The sequence below is a fragment of the Sardina pilchardus genome, chromosome 3, assembly GCF_963854185.1.
Source record: "Sardina pilchardus chromosome 3, fSarPil1.1, whole genome shotgun sequence".
Taxonomy (NCBI): Eukaryota; Metazoa; Chordata; class Actinopteri; order Clupeiformes; family Clupeidae; genus Sardina; species Sardina pilchardus.
In genome coordinates this window covers 34336737-34356154 of record NC_084996.1, presented here as the reverse complement: position 1 = coordinate 34356154, position 19418 = coordinate 34336737, and the positions used below count along the sequence as shown (strand labels likewise).

At 43.9% G+C, this 19418-nt stretch overlaps 1 protein-coding gene and 1 long non-coding RNA gene across 2 annotated transcripts in view; both read left to right on the top strand.

Annotated features, from left to right (window-relative positions):
• The window catches only part of kcnh4a (potassium voltage-gated channel, subfamily H (eag-related), member 4a), a 27291-nt gene extending 9951 nt beyond the window's left edge, over window positions 1-17340 (top strand). The window contains exons 2-16 of the mRNA XM_062531009.1: window positions 552-785; window positions 1562-1693; window positions 1968-2104; window positions 3967-4228; window positions 8729-8886; window positions 9845-10052; window positions 10230-10424; window positions 11012-11211; window positions 13008-13257; window positions 13567-13766; window positions 14069-14111; window positions 14759-15098; window positions 15565-15650; window positions 16223-16299; window positions 16408-17340. Coding sequence (XP_062386993.1) covers window positions 552-785; window positions 1562-1693; window positions 1968-2104; window positions 3967-4228; window positions 8729-8886; window positions 9845-10052; window positions 10230-10424; window positions 11012-11211; window positions 13008-13257; window positions 13567-13766; window positions 14069-14111; window positions 14759-15098; window positions 15565-15650; window positions 16223-16299; window positions 16408-17340 — 3455 coding nt within the window. The remainder of the gene's footprint in view (window positions 1-551; window positions 786-1561; window positions 1694-1967; window positions 2105-3966; window positions 4229-8728; window positions 8887-9844; window positions 10053-10229; window positions 10425-11011; window positions 11212-13007; window positions 13258-13566; window positions 13767-14068; window positions 14112-14758; window positions 15099-15564; window positions 15651-16222; window positions 16300-16407) is intronic.
• LOC134077412 (uncharacterized) lies at window positions 7104-7753 on the top strand. The gene is made up of 3 exons (XR_009938690.1): window positions 7104-7169; window positions 7386-7468; window positions 7633-7753. It is a non-coding gene; the product is annotated as an uncharacterized LOC134077412 (long non-coding RNA).
• Window positions 17341-19418: the final 2078 nt, after the last annotated feature.

Genomic DNA, 19418 nt, shown 5'->3' with positions numbered 1-19418 from the left:
CTAAATAGGGCCTTGCAATGAAAGCGTAGGAGGAACAAAAGCAAGCAGGCGGAGATTACAAAAGAAAACATGTCAGGGAGGTGAGGTACATGCGTGCCGAAGAGGTAAAGACAGAGGCAGAATAAAAATAAATGTAACAGTGACATTTTGACCATATGTTCCATGGATGCTAGTACTTCATTAAGGTTAGACAAGTAGATAATTACCACAGGGGAGAACCTGAATGCAAGGCGAACCACATAATTGAATACCGGCAACCAGCACAGGAAAAGTTCAGTCTGCTGCTAATGTACAGTATATCAGCAATCGATGGCAGGCAGTGTTTGCAAAGTACTGGCACTAATTTAGGAGCCAACACAACTACTGCATTTATTTATTTGATGCTGTAGTCTGTGCTGTGAAGTTTGTTTCACAGGTTGTCTGTTGAAATACTAATTCTTCTATATCTTCTTCTTGTATTATTATAATATTTCTTTGTTTGTTTTCTATATTTCATTTATATAATATTATAATTATCATCATATATTTCATTCCTCTCATGGGGCTTCTAGACAGCAACTTCCTGTTGGGAAATGCACAGGGTTGCCGTGGATACCCCATCGTGTATTGCTCCGATGGCTTCTGCGAGCTCACGGGGTTCGGGCGAACAGAGGTCATGCAGAAGACATGCAAGTGTCACTTCCTGTACGGCCCAGAGACCAGCGAACGGGTCACCCAGCAGCTGGAGAAGATCCTGGAGGGCCAGCGAGAGTACCAGACCGAAGTCCACTTCTACAGGAAGACCGGTGAGATTGAGCATGCCAGAGGGTCTGGGGACATGATATGGTCATGATACATTGCTCACATGAACCAACAGTGTCACAATACAGTGAATATGCCATTCCTCATACAGAAAATCTATATAGTCTATCACTTTATGTATCGAACAGATACTGTAGATAATATTTGTGTAACTGAAGAAAACAAATACCCCTAAAAGGCAAAAACAGGAATTATGTGTTTACCTAAAATTCAACAAAGCACACTAAGTGAGTTTCTTCTTTTTCCCCACAAGTTTTCCTCTTACATTTGATAAGTCACCCAGCAGGAGAAGTCATGTAGTTAGAAGTAGCTCAAGTCAAATGGGTTGCGGAATCTCTAATCGCAATTCATATATCTCTGGCATCATGATATATCACAAGCACCTGATGATACATCTGATGCGGTATTCTGATAGTGTTATATAGGCTACCCATAGTGAGAACAGACTGGTAGGGCTGCCCACCAAAGCCCTAATATTAGAACTCATTAAGGTTAGTCATTCTGTGTGAAGCTGAAGCGCTGCACATAGTGGCAGCCACAAATGTCCATATGTGTGTTGGGCTTGGAAGGACTACCTCCCAAATTAAAGCTGATTCCCCACGGAGTATATTATGTGGGTGATGGTCTTACTTTCTTAGTGCGAGCGCCACTTTGAATGAGAGACTTGTTATTTAGAAATTGCTACTCTAAGTGGTGAGCGGCTTAGTGTGTTAGACATTTTGAGCACATCGTAAAAGTCTTTTTCTGCTTGTTCCATCAGGAAGCCCATTCTGGTGTCTCTTGGACATAGTGCCAATAAAGAACGAGAAAGGAGAAGTAGTTCTCTTTCTGTTTTCCTTCAAGGACATCAGTGACTCATATGGGAAGACTCACCACACTACCCATAGAGATGGTAAGGAGATGCACGCCACAACCCTGGCACACCTATCAAGTCAACTTGATATTTGAATAATAATTACTACATTTGGAATAATTTTATGTTTCAATTTAAAAGCACACGCATCTTTGCACTCATATATCATAGCACTTTGGTCAACTGTTGTTGTCTCTTAAATGTGCTATACAAAGACATTGACATTGACATTGACATAATATCACACAACCTGACATGTCTTCCTATGTTAGATTTCAGATCAAGAATTTCATGTCTCTTTTTTCCTTTTCAGCAGGTATATCTGAGGACGAGTGTCAGAGTATGAAGGCTGGCAGCTCGCCCCTCAGCCGGGCACGTGAACGTGGGAGGAGCGTTCTGTACCAGCTCACCAGCCAGTTCACCAGCAAGAACAAAGGGAAGCTGGCAAATGTAAGTCATCAACTCATAACAAAACTGCAACACAAATATTCAAAATTGAATGCCCAAAAATGCCTGTGTTTTGGTCCTCCTGAAAGCTGAGTTATCAGGCACATGTAAAATGGCTTCAACTATCGTTAAGGAGCCTCAACTCTCAAAACCAACTCTACAAGTCTCAAAAACACCAGCGCCCTTGTCTTTTCAAATCGAAATGCAGTAGCTTACTTAATCACTAATAATAATCACTCTATGCCCTCATTACATTAAATGACTGAAAATTAGCTTGAAATGAGTGACCATTTTGCCAGATCTTTGTGAAAAATAATGATGGGGTTATGTAACTGCAGGCAAGAGCTGGACATTTAATGAACTGTGAGTTGGTCCAGCTTGGCAGCAGCAGCACCTGCAGGAGACATGTGCTGTGTCCAACATGTGCTTTGCCCAAGCTAAGTGGTCAGAGGCCTCCATTGGATATTCGATTTCTGGACTCTGACAGGTGTAATTGCAGGATCAAGTTTTGGTCAGATTACTTTAGCCAAATGTACGAATCGTGCTGTATTTCTATTTGGGTGAAGGTATTGAAAGAGCCAAAGGTTTGTGATCATTTTGCAGATTTTAAGAATGCAATCTTAAAGTCTGAAATGTAGTGTTTCTTAATTCATTTTTGAATATTTAACGATATTGGTTATTGTCCTCCAACACATGCAGGCAATATTACAGTAAATAAGTCCAGAATGCTAAATGCATCAAGAGCATCGTAAGCGGGTATGCAGAGATGGAATGAGTGGTTAGTGGTGCTTGCTTCTGAACCACCACAGACAGACATTCCCTCTGGTCTACCGCATTGCTTCTTCACAACACCTGTGAAATGGCACTGTTTTGTATTCTCGGTCATTGTTCACATTGCCAGGAAATACCCTCAGTGGAGTCCCATTGCAGGAGAAGGCTGCAGGATTGCTTCAGTTGATCATGTCTCCGTTCTAGTCAGTGGTTTTTGAAAGGTCATGTGTTTAAAAAAATCTTTTAACAGGGGTCTTCTATGGTGCCTTTTGAAATTGGTCCAACCTTTAAAATTTAATGAGCTTCAGAGAGATGACACCATCAGCAGACGACACCTGCAGTAAGATGTCTGTTGCTCAGGGTCTATTTTATCTCTGTGCTTCCCTTCTTCCCTCTAGACCTAGCCATGGCTGTTAGCACAGTGAGGAACTGGTTGCCAATGGTTACATATGCTGCAGAGGCTGTTATAAGACAGCTTATTTGCACTTATCTTGCGAAGGTGTTGTTAGATGTGACAGTTACCTGGTAACACGTCTTCACTTCGTCTTGGTGTGGCCATACTAATTGTTCCCCCATGCAGCCTTCTCCTCCCAGCTCCTCCTGTTGAGTGGAAGTCCATTGATATGAGGTGGAGTATGTATGGGCGTAATGAGAGTGCACTTATCCATAAATATAGAGGGGGAGAACCAAAAAGAGTAATGAATTTGAGTGCACTCGTCTGTGCTAATGAGTGAGGGAGGGAGTGAGTGAGTAGGCTATTATTTGTATAGGTGAGTGAGTGAGTGAGTGAGTGAATACCAGAATATGAATACATGAGTTCTTTTGGTATACTGCATGAACAGACCAGGCTAAACAGTGTGCATTACACACAAAAGACTGTAACTGTCACTTCAGCTCATTGGTCATTAATAGCTGACCACAAGTGCTGTGGTTCAACCAAGTGAGCTAATAAATTCATGCATGCATTGATGGGCTGTGTAATTTAGCGACAGTGTACTGTATGCAATAGAATACCATTTTCTATTCTATTCTACCATTTTATTTTCTAGCATTTTTCTGTCTTATTTTCAATCTTTTCTATGAATCCTTTCTAGAATGTGTTCCGCGGACCGTCCCTTCCAGAGTACAAGGTGGCTTCAGTGAAGAAATCACGCTTTATCCTGCTGCACTACAGCCTGAGCAAGGCATTGTGGGACTGGCTGATCCTCTTCGCCACCTTCTATGTGGCTGTGACGGTTCCGTACAATGTGTGCTTCTCAACGCCCGAAGACAGTGACCATGGCAACAATGACTGTGATTCCACTTCCCGGAGCACTATAGTCAGTGACATTGCTGTGGAGTTGCTCTTCATACTAGGTGATTATGTTGAAGTGTATGTGTGGGAGAGTGAACGAGTAAATGAAAGAAAGAAAAAGGAGAAAAGAGAGGTGGGCAGAAAAGGCAAAGGTAGAAAATTTGCTTTCTGTATCACTGTTTACATTGCTTTCTGTATCACTGCCCACTGCATCAGTGCCCAAAGGTTGTTGATACAGTATTTGAACACAACGGACAATCTGTTGTCCTGAAGCAAGGTGTTTATAAGAGCCAAAATAGAGAAAGGATTTTAGTAGTATTATTTTGCATTTATATCATTTTTATTTGCATTGTTGTAATTATACAGCACTACAGTGTGGATAGGCTGGACCAGTGCACAGCTTGGTCCAAGCCACTTAGTTATATTCAGATCGACAGAGCCAGGACTGTGGATTAACAGTGGCTGACCACACATGCAGGGCACACAGCTTTTGTAACTAAATTTGACAAAATTGTGCGTAATTGCATTTGCAGCTTTAATATGGCAACTCGGTGTTAAGGAAAAATCATTTCCATTAGAATCTCATTCTCTCCAGTCTCCCAATTTCCTTCTTCAGTTGGTTTCTTGTTAAATGTGTGACCTACATGAGAGAGGTGCCATTTTCTTCAGCTCTGGAGGTGCCAATGGCACCACCATTTAAACTTAGCAACCCAGCTGTCAGCCAGTGGAGCTCAGCTCAACTCCCTGAACAAACCTTCCACTTCCTCCCAAGAACTCCAAGAATAATCTAAGAATAGCAATTGAATTTTTTATCTCTATAACAGTGAAGTCCTGGTACATGAGTAATGTATGTCAGAAATGACTAACGTCTTCACTTATTCTCATACCTCTCCTGCTTCCTCTAATGTCACACATCAGATAAGGGTAATTCATGGTGAAAATGGATTAATAACTACACTCTAAGAATTAGAGGTGCTTCGAGGTAGCCTGATTACCATCGACTTTCAAAGGCTCTGCGAGACTTTAGTCTGACCAACAGCCTGTGCTAACACGGTTTCTTGCCAGCGCTGGTTGACCCGCCTCCTTTAAGTGCCTCGGTTTGCTACTGGTAGATGTCAGAAAGCGGATTGCCGAGTTTAAACCAATAACAACACTCTTTCCGCTGCCTTGAACACGCATCTACCCAGAGCCGTTGGAGCTGCTCAAAGTTGATTGGTTCTCGACCAAAGGGGGCAGTTCCGCAGATTTCGGGAACTCAGAAATCCTTCTCAATGAGCAGTTGACCAGACCAGCAGCAAAAGCCTGAAGGCGTTGCGTCACTGGGAGGGCGTGCCAGGCTAGCTTCGAGGCACTTTGGGGATTCTCCAGGAACCTTCCCATCTTTGGGGTTCTTTGAGGAACCTGCATGGCCATTGTTTGTCCGCGAGCGTGGAACATTTTGAACTGCCGTGACGGACTTTCCAACGACTTTCCATTCAACGAACAACTCAGGTGGGTAACATTAACGTTAGCGAGTCTATACTGGTAAACATTAACTTTTATATCTGTCAATTAATTTTAGACCTAGAAATGTCTAGTGACAACATGTCCGGGGTAGTCAGCGTCGACATTATATTCCCATAGTCCAGCTGCTAAATCGGTTTTGGTTATCACTTATCATAGCTAGCTAATCGTTCCCTGAATGCTAGCTTAGTTAACGTCAGTCATAATACACAAACATACATTTAGCCTAGGCTACTATATTCTCCTATTTTTCCCGTTTGACTAAAGATATGTTTAAAGCTGTCGTTGAAAATGACACCACAGTTTGTTACTTGGGATGCCAGCACCAGCTAGCAATGTCGCCACAGTAGTTCGTACAGTCTGTTGCCTCTGCTAGTTGACAGTTACAAGTAACGTTAGCAGCTAAATGGAAACATTGTTATCATGTTGTTACATTGGACTAGTGTTGCGCAGTGTTGTCGCCACTAGGAATCCTGTTAGATTTTAAACCTTTTTTTTTTAATCAAAATGGATTTATTTGCCAAGTGAATTATAGAATCAAAGGGGTGTAGAAATCTGAGCTTTTCTTTACCTTTCATTCATTTCAGAATGAACAAATCTGTGGAAGAAGTGTGCGACTGGCTATCTCCCCCATGGGTCTGCTTTAAGCTGCATGTGGTGAGCTTATTGCCCTTCTATGCTTTTATCAACTATTCCTGTTTGCTTTTGTTTATGTAAAGCACACTGAATGACCTCTGTGTATGAAATGCGCTATATAAATAAAGTTGACTTGACTTGCCTTGACTTATACAACAGGACTAAGGGTCAATTTACGCCAGACTTACACTTTAACATCCAGGATCGTCATGAGTCCAATATTGCTTCTAAGCAGCCGTTCTCCTTGCATAGGACCTCTCAGAACCAATCGTACTTTGCATTAAACGTGTTTTTTTTATCATTTGCAGACTGGACCGAGTAATCAGACAGCCAATGTGCAAGGAGAGGATGCAGCCAGCCTCAGGTGTCACCAGGAAAAAAATGTGGGCCGAATGCCTTAAGAAACATCCCAATCTATCCATCCTGCAAGACAAAATGATCCGCACACGAGTAGACAGGAGAAAATACTTGCAAACTCATTCAACTATGGAGGCCCTTGAAGAATATCCTGGGCTAAGATTCCCAGTTATAGTAAGTACTATAACTAACTATTCCCTCATCAGCTCTAAAATCAAATGTATCTCACATAGTATTTAATATTTGTTTTCTCTCTCTCTGTGGCTGTCTCTCTCTGTCTATCTGTCTGTGTGTGTGTGTGTGTGTGTGTGTGTGTGTGTGTGTGATTACAGCTCCTCACAGAATCACAAAGCCAGCTAGATGTTGACATAGACCGCAGCATCATGACAGGAATGGGTCAAATCGCAAAGAAGGTCATAGAGGAATGTCAGCGGCGAGCCACTGGACAGGACCTCTTTTGCATGTATGAGGAGGCCAAATCAATGCAACATGAGGAGTGTCACAGAGGTGAGAGTTCAGGGTATCCTCTCTATTATATTAAATGCATGTGCCATGTCATCTAAGTTAATCTTATGAGTCATTCTTAAATATAATTCAATTTTACATTTGCAAATGTAAAACATACAACAATACACTACATGCAAGCACTAGTGAATGAATGTACATGTGGGAAAGTTCTTTCTCTAATATATTTTGAATTTCTATTTCTCTTTTAAACAAAAGGTCTGCAAGTCATCCTGGGCACCTTGCTCCTTCCATACCTGTTCAGAGAGAACCCCAAAGCACTTTATGTGATCAATAGAAAGGTAAGGTTTGTCAATTAGCCAAAATTATGTTTGTTGCTTGTTATTGATTTCCCATTTGTAACATCTCATTGTCGTTTGTATGTGTTAATGTATGCATTTATCTATGTATGTATGTATGTATGTATGTATTTATTTATTTGCTTATTTATTTATTTGGTTGCTAGGATCCAGAGGTTCCAACGCCGGTACTGGTCATTACAGGGAACCCCTTCATGGAGGCTTCTTTTGCTGTTCAACTCGACTTTCAGGATGTCCTTACCCAAGAAGTTGATGAGGTCACCCAGGCTTTCGCCACCCTAATGTCTATTTATTTTGTTTTTAATGTTGAATACCATAAGAGTGTAAAAAAACACCCTCTGTTTCATACAAAAATACCTAATGTCAAACACACCAGAGGGGAAGATCAGCCCCACTGTAATTAAAATGGCCAATTATTTATGTTCTTAATTTGTTTTGTATTGGTCGAAATATATATATCTTTGAGGATATAATGTAAAAAAAAAAGTACCAGTGACAGAAAAAAGTCTCACACACACACACTCAGAGTTTGACTCTTTGCTCTGCTGTCTCCTTTAGGTAGTAGGTAGTGTTTATTATTAATTATTTATTTATTTTGTTTGTTTATTTTGTAATTATTATTATTATTGTAGGCTATGTATTTATTAATGTATTAACTTTATTCATTCATTCATTCAATTATTTATTCATTCATTGATGTATTTATGTGCCAGGATCCAGAGAATACTTGTTAAATTATTGAATAAAATCTGTGGAAAACATTCCTTTGTTGTCAGTATTGTCAATAATAATAATAATAATAATAATAATAATAATAATAAACATAAACATGCATGATAACAACATGCATGATAAAAGGCCTAGTAGTAATAATAAGGCCTAATAATTGAAGGGTTCCTTGAAGAACCTTTCATGAAGGATCCCTGAGGAACCCCTGTGAGCTGAAAAGGTTCCTCCACAGTGGCAATGGTGAGGAACCCCAAAAGGTTCCTCGAGGCTCCTCTAATTCTTAGAGTGTACTTACTGATTGAAGTGGGGCAATAACCCCCTCTTGATTGATTGAGTACCCAGATCTGTTTTTTCACTGTGACGTAAGCCACACAAAAACAACTGAAGAGGTCAGTTTAGCTGTCCATTATGTCAGTTAAGAGCAAGCGGTGGAACTGACTTAGTCAATCTAACGATTAGGCCCACTGTCCTAATGAGTGAGAGACTGATTAGGTTGCTTCCTTGCCTCCACAGACATTGTGCTGAACTTTCGCACCACCTATGTGAGTCAGTCGGGTCAGGTGGTCTACGACGCCCGCTCCATCTGCCTGCATTACCTAGCCACCTGGTTCGTCCTGGACGTCATCGCAGCCCTGCCGTTTGACCTGCTCTATGCTCTCAACATCACTGTTGTAAGTTTGAGTGTGTGAGTGTCTGTGCTGCCATGCTTGTGTGTTTTTGTGGGAGTTGTGTGTATGTGAGAGAGAAAGAGAGAGAAAAAGAAAAGGAGATTAAAGAAAGAAAGACAGACAGACAGACAGACAGATAGATAGATAGATAGATAGATAGATGGATGGATAGAACAAAAGAAAGAAAGAAATATAGAAAGAAAGTGGTTAGGTGTTTTCTTCCAGAATTGCACAGACCCCTATTATCATTGTTATCTTGCTGAAGGAGCCCTTGGGGAATTGTTTTCATTGGAAAGAGCAGAGATGTGGTGTGGCTTTTTCATTCAATCTCCCTTTTGCACCCTTTCTCTCTTAATTGCACACAGCATGTGCGCACACACACACACACACACACACACACACACACACACACACACACACACACACACACACACACACACACACACACACACACACACACACACACACACAAACACACACACACACAGTTTCCCTCTTTCTCTGCAGTAAAAGTGTTCTTTTCAGAGGCAATTGTGTGCATTTAAACCAGCTACAGGCACCGAAGTGCACTTCTGTGTCTGAAAAATCACTTATTTTCACTGTAAAGACCCACTGTAGCATAAAAATGGACAGAAAAACTGCAGGCACTATAGAGACTCTTCTGTCCTCTCTCTCTCTTTCTCTCTCTCTCTCTCCATATGTGTGTGCATGTCTATTCACGTGTATATGCCTGGGGTTTGGCTCTTGATAATAGTGGAAAATAATTATTCAATTGTTCTACCAATTTTGGGGGAGATTGCTTTACTGTATGTTTGTAAACACATAAAATATGTTGGTCTTGCTTTGTGGAATACTGTATGTCCGTGCCTATGAAACATGTTTAGAGACCTTTTTGTGTGTGTGTGTGTGTGTGTGTGTGTGTGTGTGTGTGTGTGCGTGTGCGTGTGCGTGTGTGTCGCAGACATCTTTGGTGCACCTGCTGAAGACGGTGCGTCTGCTGCGTTTGCTGCGGCTGCTGCAGAAGCTGGACCGCTACTCCCAGTACAGCTCCGTGGTGCTGACCCTGCTCATGTGCGTCTTCGCCCTGCTGGCCCACTGGCTGGCCTGCGTCTGGTACGTCATCGGCTACAAGCAGCTCGAGAGCAATGACCCGCTCACCTGGGATATAGGTATGTCTAATGTGCCTCTATGTGTGTGTGTGCATGCACATAATGCATGAGTCTGTTTCCATGTCTGGGTATAAAAGCCCTGTATATGAATGTGTCATTCATAAAGAAAGCTAGACATAAACACATGAATAGTATCTATTTATGTTGTGTTTGTGTCCGTGTCCTTTTGTGCGCTAGGCTGGCTGCAGGAGCTGGGGAAGCGTTTGGAGGCCCCGTACACTAACGGCACCACGGGGGGTCCGTCCATGCAGAGCGCCTACATCGCCTCGCTCTACTTCACCCTGAGCAGCCTGACCAGCGTGGGCTTCGGCAACGTGTGCGCCAACACGGACGCAGAGAAGGTCTTCTCCATCTGCACCATGCTGATCGGGGGTGAGCCTGCCACACTCACACATGCACTCACATGGATGTACACACACACACACACACACACACACACACACACACACAGACACACACACACACACACACACATGGACCATGCTGATTGGGTGTGAGCCTACCACAGTCACACATGCACTCACATGGATGTACACACACACACACACACACACACACACACACACACACACACACACACACACACACATGGACCATGCTGATTGGGTGTGAGCCTACCACAGTCACACATGCACTCACATGGATGTACACACACACACACACACACACACACACACACACACACACACACACATGGACCATGCTGATTGGGTGTGAGCCTAACAAAGTCACACATGCACTCACATGTATACACACACACACACACACACACACACACACACACACACACACACACACACACAGACACTCACATGGCTCTTAAGAAAGCCATAACAATCATGTCAAGACTTGTATGGACTTCACAATTTAAACCATGAGGTGAGATACAGAAAGAGATGATTAGGAGCCGTAATAATAACCCCCCCCCCCCCCCTCCTCTCTCCATCTCTCCCTGGCAGCCCTGATGCACGCGGTGGTGTTTGGGAACGTGACGGCCATCATCCAGCGCATGTACTCGCGGCGCTCGCAGTACCACACGCGCATGAAGGACCTGAAGGACTTCATCAGGGTGCACCGGCTGCCCCAGCAGCTCAAGCAGCGCATGCTCGAGTACTTCCAGGCCACCTGGTCCGTCAACAACGGAATCAATGCCAACGAGGTATAAAAAGAGCCTCACTAATGATCCCACCGGATCCACTGCCCCACTCCCCTGGACACAGCCATGATGTCCTTACGTGGGGGTAATGACTCAAAGCTGGCCAGCAGCTGATAGGTATAGACTTGGTGCAAGATGGCGGTTTGGGAAGGAAGGTGGGAGAGGCTGCAGGATGGAAATGGAACAATCAATGTGTCTTACTTTTACCTTGCTGCTGCAAGTAGTGGTTAGTTTCTTCATAAAGCAGATTCTTGACTAATAAGCACTACTGTTACACTTGGAAAGATTCTCAGCATATCCCAAAATAATGTGATCTAAGAATTGCACTTTTAAGTTTGAGAGCACAAAGAAGCTATTAGCCCCACAAGGTCACAGGTTTTTAGAACAGCAGGGGTGTTGCAGGCACAGCATGATGGGGCTTATTGGTGACATGATGGTTGCTACATATACCCGGCAAGATTTCCTAAATATCATCACAACATCAACACATTCAATGATTTATTCATAGATACTCAGTCTTCCACCTAGAAATATATTTCTTTTATCAGAATGGTTGCCAAGCAACGCTGAGACACAGCAACTCCAACTTTTGTCTGAAGTCATGGCGCAGTGAGTTGGAGTTAAATGCAGTCGTGCAGCCTTGGGTTTTAGGATGGCATTGAACATGATTCAGCCAATCATAATCAAGGACTGGGACTATTCATTTAAAAATTCAAGTTTGAAAACCTAATCCAGGACTTGAGTGGTTTTGTGGATCCATATATATTGCACAGCAGGGCACAAGAAGAATACCATATGTTCTGTATTGTTTCTTAAACAGGCTGAACTGGCTTGCAAATAAACAAAAAACATGCAAACTTATTCTCCAGCATATAGAAATATTATATGTAAATATTATTATGAACTACAGTATGTGGGTGTGATCACAGGCTGCGCTGCTGCAGATGTAGAAACTGTGTAGGCGTCTAATAACCCCAAAATAAAATGTGAAGCCTGTGTTATATCCACCTTTTCCACAAAATTGCTAGCCTCTCCATTGGGAGTGAAAAAAGACCTTTGTTTGTGATGATGATGGTGATGATGGTGATGATGATGATGGTGATGGTGATGGTGGCGATGATGGCCATTTGGCCCAGTTAAAAAGAGCTGCAGATAATTAGTGGCTCAGCGACAGCGAAGCTGCAGAGGGTGGACTCTTTTACCCACACCCCCATTTAACACCAGCTAGATTTATGCACTGATAAAAACACACAGTCACGATCATACACACATGGACACACACACGCACGCACACACACACAAATGTACACCCACACTCAACACACTCTCAACAGACAGTTCACAGGAACTCTCTGAATTTAACACCCCCTAATAAGTTGTTGGCACTCAGCCTTTTTTGTATAAACACGCGGCACCACGTGATTTGGGAAAGTTTTCCATGAGATCAGTGCAGTGTGCTGAACATGTTTCAAAAGAGAGAGTAGCACATTCCTGTGGAGTTATGAGTCAGGATGACTTTTTGGGAATCAGGACGAATTAAAATGGCATTACTCCAGAAAAGTAATGAAGTCATGGCCTAATTTGTGTGCATCTTTTGTCCCTAGACTTGATGAGCTTTATCCTTGGTGTCTTCCTGAAAGCTTGATTTAGTGTACCATGAATAGGCCCTTGATTGGTTCGCCATGCTCGTTCTTGATTAGCGCCAATTTGTTGTTCCGAGTTCCATGATTATAAGCACCTAGTTGACTGGTTCTCACAGAGTCGGTTCTGATCAATAGAGCTTGTTTGGTTCTCTGCAGCTGCTGCACGACTTCCCGGATGAGCTGCGTGCCGACATCGCCATGCACCTGAACAAGGACATCCTGCAGCTGCCGCTCTTCTCCTCAGCCAGCAGGGGGTGCTTGCGCTCCCTCTCGCTCCACATCAAGACGTCGTTCTGCGCCCCCGGAGAGTACCTCATTCGCCACGGCGACGCGCTCCACGCCCAGCACTTCGTCTGCTCAGGGTCGCTGGAGGTCCTGAAGGACGGCATGGTGCTTGCCATATTAGGTCAGTGGTTGGTTGTGTACCGGTACATGGAAAATAAATTGGACGTGTACCTCTTCATAAGTGCCAGAAACAAAGGTTTGGCAAAAGGATATTCAAATCAGGTAGTTATGTGGGGCCTTTGCCAGTTTCATTACGGTAGATGTAGATAGGCATTACTGTAGTACAGTATGATTGTGCACTCATTGGTTTCCAGCATAAGCCAGTCATCTGGTAGCATTGTGAATGGGTTATATTGAGTGTGCTGATCTTCTTAGTAACTGTGATTTGATTTGTGCTGAGACGCTCTCTCTGTGTGTGTGTCCCGTCCAGGTAAGGGAGACCTGATCGGCGCAGACATCCCCGGGCAGGAGCAGGTGATCAAGACCAACGCAGACGTGAAGGCGCTGACCTACTGCGACCTGCAGTACATCAGCATCCGCGCGCTGCAGGAGGTGCTGGAGCTGTACCCGGAGTACGGCCACCGCTTCACCGCCGACATCCACCACAACCTCACCTACAACCTGAGAGAGGTACGCCGCGCCGCACCGCACCGCACCGCACCGGCCAGGGGGGGCAGTCACGACTCACTCTGTAGTCTGTAGTGGGTAATGTGACCGCTGATGGACTGAGTGGCTCTTCTTGTGTGAGTCATGACATGGGGGCTGAGTTTAAAGAACTCATTGACAAAATTGTCAAGAGCTTGTGTGTCACATCAATTTCTGTCCTCTCCACACACACACACACACACACACACACACACACACACACACACACACACACATATGGACACCTGTTAGTAAATCCTCTTCTGTTTTCTGGTTTTCATTTGTAGGGTATGACGAGGTTCTCTCGCTCTCCTCGACTTTCACAGGTACTAATTGCCTCAATAAACCCAGTTGCAAACACACACACACACACACACACCAAATGATGTCGTTTCGTTTGGTGTCACAAAATGAATGTGTTTGCACGCTGTGTGTCCCGGCCTCGTCTTTCATCCCGACATCAAAAGCACTGAGGCAGAACAGCTTATGTAACATGCTCACTGTGATTCTGGGAGGTGGGCTGGGAACAGTCCGTATCTGCACCCAGAGTGAACACAGAGCCAATATGGACAGAGAAAAATGAAAATTAGTATTCAGACTGACCCCTCAGTTACACACACACACAATTATGAGCAGAACAACAGCGCACAACCAGCTGTGCCACCTGCCCCACAGGCCACCCACATTAATCTACAGTCCGTCTGCTGCTGTAGCGCACTTGCTGCCCTCACTGTTATGGGAAACTTGGAACTTAATTATCTCTGTGTGTGTGTGTGGGGGGGGGGGTCTGTCAATTTGTCTGTCTCTATTTGTCTACCTGTCTAAATTAATCACACAAGTCTGGGTTCTGAGGGACACATCAGTGAATCTCAGACAGCTTGTTCTTTTCTCTCTTCACTCCACAAGCAGACACTGTTTCTTTTTCTCGCCCACTATGTTCTTAAAGGATCGTGCAGAGTCATCATTGTCGAGGAACTCAAAGCTCCCCTTTATCATTAAGTCTGAGGAAGAGGATGACCTCATCAAGGACACTGGGTTCTCCTCCTCACCTGGCCGATTGCCCCTGCACTCCAGTTTGGGCAGCCCCTGTCGACAGTCCTCCCTGACCACCATGTTGGGGGAGGAGCTACGCCACATGAACATGCTCCGCCACTGCCGCTCGCCCACTCAGGGCTTCCGAGGTCGGAGTCCCTCCCCCCAGCCAGCCAAAGAGGAGCTGTCCCCCAACCACTCCACCAACAGCAGCTCATGCCAGAGGCCAGCCAAACTGCTCATCCCATCCCTGACCTGTGTGAGCCCACTGGACCTGAGCCCCAGGTGTGATATACACACACAAACCAAGCATGTTGTCCTAAAGACATCCAGACTTCCTGTTCATAGAAGCTTACATAGATATTTTCAGTGTTTTTAATGTTTATAATAGGTCATGTTTAGCCACACTCTAAGAAGAGATGTGTCATTTTGACACATTTATGTGTGTGCTCAGGGACGACACATTTTGTGTCAATTTCAACACAGCAATTGTGTGGCTGGCTTGGTGAAAAACAGAGTTCAGCTATCTTAAAACAACAAACAGAATGTGTATCTACAAAAATATGTAACTTTTTGTTTTTTGTTTGCTTGTTTATATTGTTTTTGTAGCTACACGAAATTAACACAAAATCGTGTTGTCCCTGAGCTCACACATAATGTGTCAAAATGATGAGAATTTAACAACCATGCATGACCTATATATGTATGACTCACCGCTCACCGTTCACCGCTGGCTTTCCGCTCCAAACAGAGTTGTTGATGGCATTGAGGATAATGGGAGAGCTTTTCACTTCAATGTGGAGCAATCTGCAGGTTCTGCCAACACAGGAGTCAAAGGTGAGATTAGCAATACAACTAGATACATAATATCTAGTACATAATATGACTGTCACTCAATCCTGCATGCTCTATCTGCAGATAATAGATCGATTTCTTTCCATCCCCTACTCATGTAACGCAGGTGTGTCTGTGTGTACATACACTTGTGTGTGTGCCAATGTGTGAGTGGGTGACAGACCTGCTTGTGCTTTGTCTCTCTATCTCTCGCCTTGTAAAATGTGGGCGTCGAGCCAGGTGGTTCTTGACAGTGAGTCAAGACAGATATACTGTAGCAATGCATGACTTTGTTCTAGTATTTCAACTAATGTATTATTGATATACTGTAAGTCAATTTGGACAAAAGTGTCTGCCTAATACTAATGATATATACACTGTATTGCCAAAAGTATTGGGCCACCTGCCTTGCCCCCCATGAACTTCAGTTACATCCCATTCTTACTGTAATCTATAGGGTAGAGAGAGAGAGAATGTACAGTATGTGTAATAGAACATGTAATGGCTAGCTAAGTTTATTGTCAATCTTTTCACTGATGGACATCAAATCTTCCTACTCTGACTCCCATCCCCAGACCCTTACCAGGTGAGCGCCAACCTGCTGCTGGAAACCGAGGATGTCAGACAGAGTGTCAACCAAATCAACAAAGAGGTACCTATTCATGAGGGCGTGTTTCAAGTAGATACACCTATATGAACACACAGATATATAGCACGAGCACTTGTTCCTAACTTGATGACTTTATTCCCCCTGTTCCAGATAAGTCATATGAATCAGGAGGTGTCCAATTTGACTAAGGAGCTCCATGAGATGATGCACTTTCTCCAGACTCACGTCACCCTGCCACACTTCCACTCGCCCCTGTCCTCCTTCCCTTCCTTCGGACTCCAAGTGGTGCCCACTCCCTCGGTGAGCAGCACCCTGGCTGCCACAGCTCCAGACTGGCAGCCCCGGATGCCAGTGAACATGCCCACTGGTCCCGCATGTGTTCACCCAGACTCCTTGACCAGGGACAGCCTGGCCCACAGGGGTATGTGGGGCTGTGGTGGAAACACTGCCCAGGTCAGGGCGTCCGTGGTGGGCCAGGAGGGAGAGACGGCTAGCCAGCATCCACCCAACAGTCCGCAGTCCCCCTGTCCACACACCTCTTGCTGCTCGGACAGGGACCAGGCTGCGGGGCTTGGAGCGGACACCCAGCAGAGTCCCTTTCAGACCTCCAGGACAACGCCGAATTCTCCCTATCTGAGCCAGCAACATGCCCAGCCAGCACCAACCCGACTGGGCCTCAGCCTCTGCAGCTCTGGGCTGATGCAGCCAATTAGCTTTGGCGGCTCAGTGGCAGCCCCAAGCCCTTCACACCCCATTTACTCCCATGGCAACCTCAGCCGGTCCCACCCATCCCTTAGTTTACCAGTGACCCCTGAACTCTTGAGACCACACTCCGGAATCCCTACCCCGATCCACACCTCCCTTACACCGATGGGGCAGTCTCAGCTCCATACTGTCGTCAGCCCTCTGATGCACACTGGGATTTGTAGTCCTGGTTCTAGTCTCGAGCTGTTGCTGGGCCATGGGCACCCAGCTGGATCCAGACAAAACAACCTTGTGGGTTCTAGTCCAGTCCGCACGCCCCCATCCTCCTCCACAGCAGAACCACCTACATCAGAGAACATTGAAACATCTGGAATGTAAGGGCAGAACTTTGGCCCTAATGATTATAACAATTATCTGAAAATACTGTGTGTTGGAAACTACAGTATTTGAAATCTTGAATGTTGTTGGTATCAGCTAGTTAACTATGAACTATCCAAGTGATACCAGTAACTAGTGGTACTAACAAGACACTGTTCACTAATTGTTTTGTGTTTCATCTTGTGTGGATCATGTTAACATGGATTATCCAAACTGAAGCACATTTGCTGACAACATGCTAACAGTACACAATACGGTACAATAGGTTTCCCAGGCTTCTGAGCCACGGTCTGGAACCTAACAGTGTCAGTGGTGATTCACTATGGAGCAGGTTTAAAGGCAGAGCTCATGGTTTAGGTGAAAGGTTGTTGATAGCCCACCACGAGTTCACGTACGGAACATACTGTACATGAGGAGCAATTTGCAGAATTTGAAAAAAAGTGTGTTGGATTGTATAAAGTATTGGACTGTACTATAAAGTGATGTCTTAGTGTTACAGGTATAATGCCAATCAGTTACCAATTAGTCTAGTTAATAGTTAACAAGAACAGAAGGCTGAAAAGACATGATGATACAGGGGTCAGGTGGAATGTTATCTATATGTTGTCATATAATCATACTCTCAACTCTTCTAAAACATGTTTGCGCATTGTCATTGAATGTCACGTCATGCTGGTAAATGTAAAAATAGGCTTGGTTGTTGATGGGCCACAATGGGATATCGACTACCTATATCACAAGAAATTTGACACTATTCCTGAAATGAAATATACTTGCAAAACCGTACAAAAAAATGACTGCAGTACATTTGCGTGCATTCTTGTTTTCTGACATGCATGGGTTCATATTCTGAGAACAGTTTCATTGGTAATGTATCTAAAAGGAGATGCATCTTTGCGCATAAATGTTTTTCATTTCTGAGTCAGGGCAAATTCAAGACCGGTATTTATATTGCCCATAGTGATCCTTTATACATTTGCTAAATGACAGTATCTCTTTATGGAGGCATAATAGCGATAATCAGCTATATTCAGCTGATGTGAAAGACTATTCAGAAGATCTATACTTTCCAAAAGGTACCAAATCTGAGATTATGCCTATAGTTGGTTTGACAGACATGCAGATGTGACATTGGGCCCTATTTGGGTGATCAGAAAAGATGGTCAGAGACGCATAGTTTATAGACATTAAAGGTGTGTCCAGTCCATATTCACTCATTTAATGGCGTGATTTGGGAGATCAAATGCTGGGCGCCAGGCACAAAAGAATTGTCTTACATCTCTTAATCATTCATGTGTTTTGGGCGTGACACCCTTTAAAACAATGAGAATGTCATATCCTTCCTTTTAACAGCAAGAAGCGCAACTTCAGACAGCAGTATTTTAATTGTCAGTGGTGCATTAGAAAGAATCTGATCTGCTTGCACCTGAGACTGTATGGAACAGGGATTCTACTGAACCTTGCTTTACTAAAAACCTGTTTGTGACCAGCAGAGTATAGCCTGTACGCATCTGCACTCGCCTATTTGAACTCATAGTCAAAGTGAAACTAACTCTACCGTGGTCTCATACTGTAGTTAATGACAAAACAGTTCTACACAGTTAATTACTTTCACTTTTGACTGACAAAGGGTTACCATTGAAAATATAGCGTGAAAAAAGGAACACTTACTTAACCCAATAATGTTGGAATAACTGAATAAAAATCTTAAAGATATTTGCAGCGGAGTTGCTGCTTACATCTCATGAGTTCGTCTTCAGCTGTGTGCCTTTATATGCACACTTATAAACCAGGTTTTTCTGGTCAGTGCGTAATGATTTTAGAGGGGTGTAAGATAGCGATTTTTCGATCAGGCGCCAGACCATACTGTACCTTATGTTGTTAATTGCCACACCCCTGGGCGCAAAATGTAACAAAGGTGGAGCGCATGGCAAAAAACTCCTCACTTTATTGAGCGTGAGATACCACCTTGCGGCCGGTGCGCGCTGGGCCCATTGGGTTTCTGCTTCATGTACTGTGTATTGTACCAAGTGATTGTACAATGTTGTGTTCACTGAAATTATTTCTTAACATCATTG